Raw genomic sequence first — 12044 nt, forward strand, 5'->3', positions numbered from 1 at the left:
AGGTCGTCACAAAGAAAAGATCGAGCTGATCTCCCTGTGCTATGCAGCAGCTTCCACTAGCCATCCATTTCACATTTGGTAGTGTGTATATGTCCATGCTACTCTCTCACTTCATCCCAGCTTACCCTTCCCCCTCTCCGTGTCCTCAAGTCTGTTCTCTACATCTGCGTCTTTATTCCTGCCCTGCCACTAGGCTCATCAGTACTGCTTTTTTAGTTTCCATATATGCGTTAGCATATGGTATTTGTTTTTCTCTTTCTGACTTCGAAGTGCTTCTTGACCTGTTCAACTACTCTTCTTGCTGGGCTCTAAGCAACCTTGACAGGGGCCCCAACTGATGGACAAACAATGTATGGGTCCTATGGTACCAACAAACCACAGCTCTCCTTGATTTGGCAGAGGTCCTTATCTTTTTTGGGTTGAGGTCAATCCTCTCTCCACCTGGATTTCCTGTTCACACCCATGACCATATCGGTCTTACAGTGAGCAAAGTGCCTGCCTAGAGGACTGTGAAAGCCCAGGGTCTGATGTGGGTGGCCTGTGGTGCTTCTCTTCAAGCCCTTTCCTGGTCTTCTCAGTGGTCCTTTCATGACAGGACTGAATATTCGTTTTCATCTGTTTTCACCTGTCACAAATGGAGGAACCCTGGTGTGAGCACACTAGGGTATCTGCTGAATTTCCAAACCCCACTGATATTCTGGGAAGCCAGGGTAGCCCGATGGGCAGAAATAACATCTCCCGGCTGTGCAACTGTTCAAATCAGGGTCACTATCACTCTGGGGGGAGTCAACTTCCGCACTCCCCTTGGAGAAGTGGGCTTGCTGCCATCTTGTCAGAGACTGCGTTGAGGGAAGGGAGGAGGCTTGCTGGGCCGAGGGCTTTGGTGCACCGCCCACTCCCCAGCCCCCTCCGCCCAGTGCTCTTGTTCCACCCTCAAGGTCCCAGGCTAAGTGAAGTAGGTGGCTTGGAGAGGTCACCTGGGGCTCGGGGCTTCCTTTCACCAAGAATTGAAAAAGCAAGTCTGGTGGGGCCCTAGAACCGTTTCAGCCGTCGGGGAGAGCGTATCTGTGGCCTGGGGAAGGGGTCCAGGCAGCAAAATAAGATCCCCTCCCCCCTCTCTGGACCAGCAGCTGGGACTGCGGGAGCCGGGTGCGTGCGTCTAAGTGTGCGCATCCTCGCTCTGTGTGTGTGCGTGTGTGTGTGTGTGTGTAGAGAGAGCTGGAGAGGGTCGCGACCTGACGGGTCCAACTGTGTGCTCCCCTTCCCCCCGCAGCCTCTGCCCGCTCTCGGAGGTTCCACCTTTGAAAGTGTAAGCTGCTAGCAGCGGCAGCCGAGTGGTCGTCGGGACGCGGGGGCGGGGAGGGGAGGAGGAGTCTGGCTCTGGTTGTGTGCTTTTCGTTTGATGGATGACTGCTGGGTGGGAGCGAGCGTGCGGGTGTGAGTGTGAGTGTGTGTGTGTGTGTGTGCGCGCGGGGTGCGTGCGCGCGCGGGGCCTGCCCATTTTCCTCCTCGCAGTAGTCAGTTGGGAGCTGGAGAGAGGGAGGGAGACGCAGCCCGCGAGAAACCGGAGAGGAGCCGAGCGCCCTCCGCCCGAGGCGCCCTCCCTTCGTCCGCGCACAGGCGCCGTCGCTTGGAGGAGCAAGGTGCCACCCAGCCCTCAAAGGCGCAGCGTACAAACCCGCGGTCTCTTCGGTGGCTCTGCCCCGGGACTGCACCTGGAGGCCACCCCGGACGGGGATGGTAAGCGGCTCCTGCCGTCTGGCAAGCAAGCGGGAAGCGGTGCGGGCACCATGACGCTGACGACCTGGAGGGGGCCCTCGGCGGGGCTTGTCCGGCCCGAGCTCTGGCTGCTGCTGTGGGCAGCCGCGTGGCGCCTGGGCGCCACGGCGTGCCCCGCCCTCTGCACCTGCACTGGCACCACTGTGGACTGCCACGGCACGGGGCTGCAGGCCGTCCCCAAGAACATTCCACGGAACACGGAGCGCCTGTGAGTATGGCCCTCATCCGCAGCCCGCGGGGAGCCTCGAGGTTGCCCTCCCACCCCGATGCAATTCAGGGCTAAAGGTGGGGGCAGGACCGTAGGGGCCTGGGCTCTGCAGCCAATAAATGAGTCAGTGCTTGCCAGGGTCCTTCCCGAGCCAGGAGCCAGGAGCGCCAATGTTTCCCTTTCTTGGGATTCAGAGGGCCCTCGCGGGGCTGCCAGCTCCCATCCTCACACCTGCATCCTGCGCTCAGCACGGCAGGCCTTCCCACTGCGCCAGCACTTTATTTCTCCAGGGTGTCTGGGAATTGGTGCCAGAAAGCCTTCCTGGCACCCAGGAGGGAAGCTCACACTCAGCAGGCACCATGTCTCCGTTTGGGCACATGGGGCTTGGGCTGTGTTCTGAGTGGGAGGTGTGCATTTGAGCTCTGAGGGCTTGTAGGCTGGTGATGGGCAGCAGGATGGGATGGAGTTGAAGGTCCTGGTCTCCCCCTTTCTCCCCATTGTTTGCCTCAGAGTCTTAGAATTTTTTCCTTCCAGATGTGAGGCATTTGTTCCCTACTACACATCCAGCCATCCCCAACCCAGGCAGACAGTGGACCTGAGGGATTTGGGTTTGAGCCTTGGGGTATGTTACATTCAGCACACAGAGAGGGGTAGATTATGACCTGGACAAGGAGCCCGTAAATAATGCTGAGAGGTCGGGAGCTTGGAGTGGGAGGTACGAGGTTAAAGATATTGACCATGATAAGTCATAAAAACCATCATTTCTCTTACGCTGTTGTCACTCACTTCTAAATTCTTGAGAAAACTTGGCCCTTTCTAGACTCACCAAATTTTGTAGAATGTGTGTGTGTGTGTGGGGGGGGGTGGGATTAGCATGTGTGTGTGTTTATAGACATATATAATTTGTTTTCCCAGATTCTCTTGTAGAATGTGTATCTGCATGAATTCCTGGTCTCTGTGGTGTCACCTCAGCAGTGTGAGCCTGGGAGAGCCCGTGTACATGGGTTGTGTGTGCAGATTTTTGGTCTCATGCAGGGCCTTTTATTTTTTTATTCAAAAATTTTTATTATTTATTAATTTATTTTTTGGCTGCGTTGGGTCTTCGTTGCTTCGTGTGGGCTTTCTCTAGTTACGGCGAGCGGGGGCTACTCTTGTTATGGTGCAGGGCTTCTCATGGTGGTGGCTTCTCTTGTTGCGGAGCATGGGCTCTAGGCCCATGGGCTTCGCTAGTTGTGGCTCACAGGCTCTAGAGCGCAGGCTCAGTAGTTGTGGCTCATGGGCTCAGTTGCTCTGTGGCACGTGGGATCTTCCCGGACCAGGGCTTGAACCCGTGTCCCCTGCATTGGCAGGCGGATTCTTAACCACTGCGCCGCTTGGGAAGTCCCTCATGAAGGGCCTTTGTGCCGCTTGCGGAGGTGGCTGCCTTGGGGGATTTTTGAGCTGGACTTCGGAGGAGGCTGCTGGCCCCTTTGAAATCTGCCTTCTCCTTCTTCTCACACTCCTGGGTCCCTGCAGTGGCTCTCAGGAAAGGCGTACAGATTTTGAGAACTTTTGAGCGTATTTTCATGACTCTCAGCTGGTCAGAGGCAGAAATCTGGCCCTGGGAAGAACTGTCTCCTGGATCAAACTCCGTACCAAGGTCAGCAATTAGCACGTTTGCCCCAGACTCTTCTTGGCTGAGACTGAAAAATTCCCTGGGAGGTTTCGGAAAATTTGCAATCTAGATGGGAATCAGTGTGTGTGTGTGTGTGTGTGTGTGTGTGTGTGTGTGTGTGTGTGTGTGTTGTGGCACTGCATGGGGAGAAGTTGGAACAAACAGAGATTCCTTGGGGATCCTGTGTGGCCCTGGAGAGGGACGGAGGGTCAGAAATCTGTCTAAAGGACCCCTGAGACTGCAGGGTCACCCTCCATGTTCCCTCTGGACCTCATCTCTGTTCCTTTGCCTTGTCCTCGGGGCATTTCTCCTGCAGCTGTTACCCTGGTAGCAGCCTAGGTCTGAGAATTTTAGCCCCTCTCCTTTGCTTTTGGATCTGAATTTTGAAATCATTTCATTTCTTGCTCTCTCTCCACCTTTAGTTTTGAGGGTAGTATCTGTTTTGACTTTGATGAACTCTAGCTCTTTTGCAATCAGAGTGAGATGGAAGTGAAATTTCCTGGTATAAAGTCAGTTATTTGCTGTGTGACCTTGGGCAAGTGACTTAACTTCTCTGAGCCTTAGTTGCTTTCTATCAGGAAAATGAGGCTGCTGATACGTAAGGTCTCTGGTTCTTGTGAGGACTGAAGGTAATGTATGGGAAGTTCTTGGTACATTATGATGCTTGCTGAGAGCCAATGTTATAATAGGATCAGGAGAAGAGTCTTGTTACTTAATTCAGCAAGTGTTTGTGGAGCCCGTAACTGCCCTGGGTGCTGAGGCTCCAGCTGGGAGTGAGCAAGTCCCTGCCCTGAAGGGATGTACAGTTGAGAGGACCGGGCAGGTGCACCTAACTGTAAGCTCTGGCAGTGTAATGGGGCTGTGGGGAGGAAGCTTTGGGATTAGAAGCCCTTTTCTGGGGTGAAGGAGCTTCCAGAGGATGGACCATTTTATGAAGGTACTTTGGGACTCAACAGTGGTTGGGTCGGATTTGGCCAAGTAGAGAGGGCAGGCAGCCCAGACAGGGCATGCAGGAGCAAAAAGTTTGAAGATGGGAGTGTGGCCGGCCTGCTGGGAGAATGGACCAGCTTTGCCCTGGGTCTGAAACATGCTGTGGAGTGGAATGTGATGGGATTTGAGACTGGGAAGGTTGGGAAGGGTCAGGAAGGCCTTTCTCTATCTGGATTTTTCCTTTAGAGACTTCAGGGTTCAGATCCAGGGGTAAGTCATCAGGTCTGACCTTTGCTGTGTGCGAAACTTCTTGGATTGGGAAAGGCTGGAGAAAGCAGAGGGAGCCCGCCTTCTCAACAGGCAGGCCGTGAAAGAGCCATTTGAAGAGGAAAAGAACATCCTGAAAAGAGGCCTTGAGCAGGCTCAAAATAACTGTGGCATATGCTCTGTCTAATCAATATGGGTGTCGTGCAGTATCAGAGCCTGAAACAGTGGCTTCTTCCGAGGCTGTGAAATTTTTATAGACCGCAGCTGTGCATTCGTTCGCCTTTTGTCTTCTGGGCAGTTTCTCCGGCAGCCTGTGAGGCCCAGCAACTTTATGATCATATATTCCATAACTCCGGGTCCAGCCCGTCTCCCCAAGTGGGAAGAAATTGTCACTGGTTTGCTGCAGGGCCTTCTGGGAAGAGGCTGTGCAGGCTCCAGAGCTGTTGAGGAAATTGGTTCAGCCAGAGGGACTGTGGGGCTGTTGGGCGGGTGGGAAAGGGATGCTGAGTAATTCACTGCAGTGGAACAACTGAAGTCCAGTGCAGGGTTGGGAGTGTGGTAGAGGAGGCCTGGGGGCTTGTCTCTTTGCAGGGCCCAGACTCAGAGGGCCCCAGCCATGGCCACTATCGTTTTTTCTTCCACTCAAGGACCTTTCAGTTGGGTTTTTTTTTTCTAATTTAAAAAAGTGTTTAGGAGAGTGTGATGAGAGAGTGCAGTGTGTGTGGACACCACTTCTCCCCTCCACCCTGGACACTTGTATTCCAGACTTGCCGCGGATGCCCCTTGTGGGTGCAGGATGCAGAGAGGAGAGAGGCCTGAGGATGGAGAGAGGGCCCTGGGAGGCCTGCTGGCTTCTGTTTGCCTCCAGGTCCAGCACTTTCTCCTGCTCTTTGGGCCATGGGGGCCTACACTCCTGCCTTCCTCGGTATGTCCCCTTGCCTCCTGGCCAGTTTGTCCACTGCCCTAGCTCCCTGCCCGCTGCTGAGGCCTGGGAAGCCCATGCCTTCTCCCAGCTTAGCCCTGAGTCTGGAGGCCCTGTTCAATGCGGGTGGGTGGTTTCGACCAAGGAAGGCTGCCCAAGGCACCCCCAGGCTGATTGTCTGGGAGCCTGGTTGGAATTCCAAACATTGATTGGATGGTGGCTGTAGTGAGAGGGGTCAGAGGGCCAGACAGAAGCCACGTCTGCCACCGGGGCCTGGCCGGCCTGGGCTCTCTGAGCAGGACTCGATGGGCTCCGGCAGTAGAGACGCACGTGGTGCAGGGGGAGTTGCCTCCTGGTGAAGCTCGTGTCTCTAGTAGCAGGTGCACTGGGCTTATTGCTGGGCTCTGAGTGACTGGTGGTACGGCCCGGTGCTGCCACTCCATGTGACCTGAGACCCAGTTTCCCCATCTGTAAAAGGGGATGACGGTTGCAGGTTGATGGTGAGGACTAAGTGAGTGCATGCATGTAGAGGGCCTGCAGGCGTGTTTGGCACATGGTGGGTGGTCTGCCTCCGGGGAGAGTGATACCCTACCTCATAGGGTTTTTGCCAGGATTCACTCATTCTGTGTGTGTGAAAATGCTTTGTGACTCTTAGTTTTACTATTTGAGAAGCTCAGGCTAAAGGCTTGAGGGTTCAGGTGGGGCAGGAGAGAGGGCAGTGGGGGGCAAGCATTTGAGTGTTGGCCGGACTGCAAGCTGGGGTCTGGCTCTCAGAATGCTCCTTCCCTGGACTGTCCCGCGTCCCTTAGGGTTTGGAGACAAGGCGCGGGTCAGTGTCATGCGGGGAGTCTCTGCAGGGTGGATGGCTCTGGAGCCAGACTGCTTGGCTTTTTAGCCCCTCTCTGCCATTCAGCAGCTGGGGGGACCTTGGGCAAGGTATGGGGTTTAATTCACTCATTCAACAGATAGCTGTCTCTTGAAGGTCTGCATGGTGCCGAATGAATAGTCCCGGACAGAAATGGAAACCGCGCCTCTCTCTCCGAGTTTTGGTCCAGCAGGAGAGATGGAGATGAATGACACAATAGGAGGAGAATCACGTAACTGCAAACTGGGATAAGTGCTCTGGAGGAAAGTGTGACTTCTCAGGCCCCCATTTCCTTGCCCATAAAATGGGGATGATGACAGGACCTGCTTCAGAGGGCGGTCCTAAGGATTAAATGTGGTGATGCTGGGAGAAGCACTTTGTACTGGGCCTGGCACACAGCAAGTGCCCAGTAAATGGTAGTATTATTATTGTTATTAAGGTGACAGAGAATTGCAGGGCTGTGAAAGGAACTTGGGTGCCACTCAAGACCGGATCCCAGCATGGCCCTGCTCTCTCTTCCCTCATCAGGCAGCCACCGGGCGCTCTGGATCCCCGGGGATCCTTGGGGCACACGGAGACCGAGCTGCCCCTTTTGCGGTGCCCCCACTCGGGGGCAGGGGGCTGGCTGCGGTGGCCCAAGCTGCCCGCGGCTGCCAGCAGGGGCGGCTGTGCTCTTTGGGGGCCGGCTGAAGGGCGGCGGGGACAGGCAGCCCCCGCGTTATTGGGAGCAGACGGGAGCTTGGCGGAGCTGCTGTCTCAGTTCTGTGCCGGCATTAGCAGCTCGGCAGGGCTCTTGCTTAATGGGATTTTCTTCCCAAATGCTGTAATTATCGCCATACAAATACTTATTACCCAGAGCAGATGACGGCCGGGCCTTGGGCAGTAGCCAGGGAGCTGGGCTGTGCTCGGGGTGGAGAATTGGCTCCGTTTTTTGAGCTCGAGACTCCCTCCCCTTCTCTCTGGATTCCAGCCTGCCGTGGACAAACAGCTGTGGGGCACCTGCCATGTGCGAAGTGTCTGCAGAGGTCCAGGGTATGGACTCGCTCCTCTGGGAGCTTGCGGCCTGGTGGGGAGAAAGGTCTGTCTGCGAAAGAACAAATGTGTAAGGATGCCCGTGGGGACGTAGAGCAGGGTGGCAACCAGCACAGCCTTTGCTGTGAGAATGGCCCTGTTTGAATCCCGCCTTCATCAACTACCACCTGAGAGATCTTGGCTGACTCATGAGTGACTCAATTTTCTCATCTGTAAAATGGGAGCAACGTAGCATTTACCTTGTAGGGCTGTGAGTTCAAATGAAATTGTCCATGTAGCGTGGTTAGAATAACGTTGGCACGTAGAAAGTACTCCATCAATGTTAGAGATGAGGAGATGGGAGTGAGACATGGAGGAGGAGATGTATCCCTACAGTGATGGGGAGGTGGGATTTGAACTGGGCCTTGAAGGTTGGGCAGGAATTAGGTGAGTGAGCGGTGAAGCCAGGGCAAGGGAATCTGGGGGCATCCAGAAGTGAGTGCCGTATGTTTGGGAAGGAGATCCAGCTGGTGGGGTGAACGTTTGTGCTGGTGAGTTCTGAGAGAGGAGATTAAAGTAACGGGTAGGTTCAGGCCATGTGGCTGGGGAATGGGGAGCCATCCGAGGGTGTGTGTGTGTGTGTGTGTGTGTGTGTGTAAACTTTTATATTAATTTTTTTTTTACTATTCAGTGATGTTTAACAAATCTAGTTGTGCAAACATCACCACAGTTCAATTTTAGAATATTTTCATCACCCAAAAAGATTCCTTGTGTTCACTGTAATTTTAAATTTTGTTATAATTTCAAACTTACAGAAAAGTTGCAACAAAAGTATATCCCTTATCCAGACTCAATTGTTTATATTTTTCCCCCTTTGCTTTATCATATATTATACGCACACACACCTTTTTTCCTTGAACCATTTAAGAATAGATTGGAGGCATAACTTTTTTCCTCTAAAAGCTTCGGTGTGTATTTTTCTAAGGACAATAAGGCTATGAAAATCAGAAAATTTAATGTCGATACAATACTATTATCTACTCCGTGGTTCATTTTAGAATTTCATGAATTGTGCCAGTAATGCCTTTTGTAGCTATTGTTTTGTTCAGGTTCAGAGTTCTGTCCAGGATCATAGGTGGCATCTACTTGTCATGGCTCTTTATTCTCTGTTAATTTGGACCAGTTCCTTAGCCTTTCTTTGTTCTTCTTGACCTTAACATTTTTGAAGAATACTGGCCAGTTATTTTGTAGAATGTCCCTCAATTTGGCTTCATCTGCTTTTTTCTCATGATTGCGTTCAGGTTATGCATTTTTGGCAGGATTGCTAAATAAGCAACGTTGTGCCCTTCTCAGTGGGTCACGTCAGAAGACACGAGATGTCAGTTTGTCCCAATGTTGGTGATTTTAGCTCTGATTACTTGGTAATTTGGTGTTGGCCAGGCTTCTCTGCTGAAAAGTTACTATTTTCCCCTTTGTTATTAATAATTGACTTGCATGGAGATACTTCCAGGCCATGTAAGTATCCTGCTCATCAAACTTTCATTCACTAGTTTTGGTTCCACTGATGAGAAATTTGTAACTCCACCATGTCTTCTCTATTTATTAGTTGGTATTCTACTGTAAGAAAGATTGTTTGTAACAGCATGGACTTGTGGATTATTATTTTATTCATTGGGTTATAATTTGTAATAATGTTACTACATTATTTTGATGTTCAGAGTGTCCCACATTTGACCAGTGGGACCCCTTCAAGGTGCTCCCGTGTCCCATTGACAAGACCCTTTAAGCACTTGCCTCCAGGGGTTTTGAGTGGAGAGTAACAAGTGCAAAATGGTGTTTTAATATATTCTGTTTCCTGGCTTTGGTATGGACAATAAATGGAGGGAGAGACCAACTGGTTGGTGGTGGGGAGACCAGTTGGTTATGGTGACTGTGATTTCTGACAGCAGTTTTTCTATCACTGCTGTATTTTTGTTCTTAAAAAAAATTTAAAAAAAACTTTTATTTTAAAACAATTTTAGACTTACAGAAAAGTTGCCAAAATAGTACAGAGAGAATTCCCATACACCCTTCACCCAGCTTCCCCTAATGTTAACATCTTTCTTAATCATAGCACGATGATCAAAACCTAGAAATAAACATTGGTACAATACTGTTAGCTAAGCTATAGACTTCATTTGTATTTCACTAGTTTTCTTCCACCAATGTCCTTTTTCTATTACAGGACCCAATCCAGGATCCCACATTGCATTTAATTGTCATTTCTCCTTAGTCTTCTTCAGCCTGTGACAGTTCCTTAGTCTTTCCTTGTTCTTTGTGACCTTGACATTTGTAAAAAGTGCTGGCTAGTTATTTTGTAGACTGCTCTTCGGTTTGTGTTTCTCTGGTGTTTTTTCATGATTGGATTGAGGTTATGCATTTTTGGCAAGAATGCCACGGAGGTGATGTGCCCTTCCCAGAGCATCCTATCAGAGGGTAGATGACATTGATATGTGTCATTGCTGATGATGTTAACCTTGATCTCTTGGTTAAGATGGTGTCTGCCAGGGCTTCTCTGGTGGCTCAGTGGTTGAGAGTCCGCCTGCCGATGCAGGGGACATGGGTTCGTGCCCCAGTCTGGGAAGATCCCACATGCTGTGGAGTGGCTGGGCCCATGAGCCATGGCCGTTGAGCCTGCGTGTCCGGAGCCTGTGCTCCGCAACGGGAGAGGCCACAACAGTGAGAGGCCTGCATACTGCAAAAAAAAAAAAAAAAGATGGTGTCTGCCAGGTTTCTCCACTATAATGTTATCTTTCCATTTGCAATTAATAAATATTTGCGGGGGGAGATACTTTGAGAGTATGTAATATCCTTTTTGCCCTCAAATTCTCACCTACTAATTTTAGCATCCATTAACGGATCTTGCCTGCAACCATTATTATCCAATTTTTCTTTTCTATTTCCCTCATTGGTTCTACATTTATTAATTGGAATTCTTCTGTAGGGAAAAAAATCTTATTTCTTTTTAAGAAGGTGGTTTGTTGGATGGGTACATTGGGTTTTGAGTTTCCTGAGGGCAGGGACTGTGTCTCATGTATCTTTATGTTTCCATCGCCTCGTACATAGTAGGTGCTCAAAAAAAATGTGTGTTCAATGAGTTTTTTTTTTTTTAAACCTGTGGTAAGACATTTCATGATTCTGATCCTTGCTTTAGAAAATATGATCATTGTGATAGGCTGAATAATGGTCCTCAAAGATGTCCACATCCTAATCCCTGGAACTTATGAATATGTTACCTTACAGGGCCAAAGGGACTTTGCAGATGTGATTAAGTTAAGGATCTTGAGATGGGATATGATTTTGGATTATATGGGTGGGCTCAACATAATCACAGGGGTCCCTAGAGACAGAGAGGCAGGAGGGTCAGAGTCAGTAGTAGGAGAAATATGACGACAGAAGCAAGAGATTGGAGTGATGCCAAGAAGGGGCCATGAGCCACAGAATGCAGGCGGCCTCTGGATGAAAGAGGCAAGGAGATGGATCCTCCCCTAGAGCCTCCAGAAAGGAATGCAGCCCTGGGAATGTCTTGACTTTAACCTAGCAAGACTAATTTCAGACTTCCGATCTCCAGAACTGTAAGATAATTTGTGTTGTTTTAAGCCACTAAGTATGTGGTAATGTGTTATAACAGCAGCAGGCAACTGTTACAGTCCTCACAGAGTTTGGAGGGTACAGCAGAGGCCAAGGCATGAGAGGAAGCAAGCCTGGACGGAGGCAGAGGGTGCAGAAATAGCAAATGGGAACGTCAGAGCAAATGGGAACGTCACAGGGGACCCTACGGCCCGAGGCTGGGAGGATGATTTTGCAGAGTAAATTTGGGAGGGTGACTGATCCTGGAGAGAAGCCATGAAGTTAGCTTCTGCCTCTTTTGTTTGAATTACCAATAAACAGCCATGTGAAAAAATGACCCTAGAGGCAGGAATAGGGGATGGTCACTCTGTTGAGTGTTCAGGCTGGAGAGACAGTTGGGAGGGTGTCCTGGGGAAGTAATGGGACCCACGAGGGCAGTGAGACAGAGACGTCACGGGGAATAAAAATCTCCCGGGAAGCTGGTATAAAATGCAGATCCCCAGGCCCATTCCAGAGTAGCTGAGGCAGCAGGTCTTTGGCAAAGGCCATTCAGGTGATTCAGTTGTGGGAGGTGCCCAGGACAGAATCCAAGGAACACTGCTTGGTGCTGGGGTCTCCTGGTGAAGAAAGTACGTCCTTTGAAGACGCAGGAGGACTGCCTTTGGCTTCCACCCACATTCAGAGGGCAGCAGGAAGGGAGGGCCACCAGGCAGCAGCTGGGGGAGGGGCAGGAGGAGCTCCTGTTCACAGGGGAGGCTTGGCCCGACGTTTGTGGATTCCAACCTGGGCGATGCAGTTA

General features: G+C 50.9%; 1 protein-coding gene across 1 annotated transcript in view; it reads left to right on the forward strand.

Annotated features, from left to right (window-relative positions):
• The first annotated feature begins 1565 nt into the window (after nucleotides 1-1565).
• The window catches only part of SLIT1 (slit guidance ligand 1), a 169413-nt gene continuing 158934 nt past the window's right edge, over nucleotides 1566-12044 (forward strand). The window contains exon 1 of the mRNA XM_065894433.1: nucleotides 1566-1987. Coding sequence (XP_065750505.1) covers nucleotides 1791-1987 — 197 coding nt within the window. The 5' untranslated portion in view covers nucleotides 1566-1790. The remainder of the gene's footprint in view (nucleotides 1988-12044) is intronic.

The sequence above is a fragment of the Phocoena phocoena genome, chromosome 16 (assembly GCF_963924675.1).
Source record: "Phocoena phocoena chromosome 16, mPhoPho1.1, whole genome shotgun sequence".
NCBI classification, from domain to species: domain Eukaryota; kingdom Metazoa; phylum Chordata; class Mammalia; order Artiodactyla; family Phocoenidae; genus Phocoena; species Phocoena phocoena.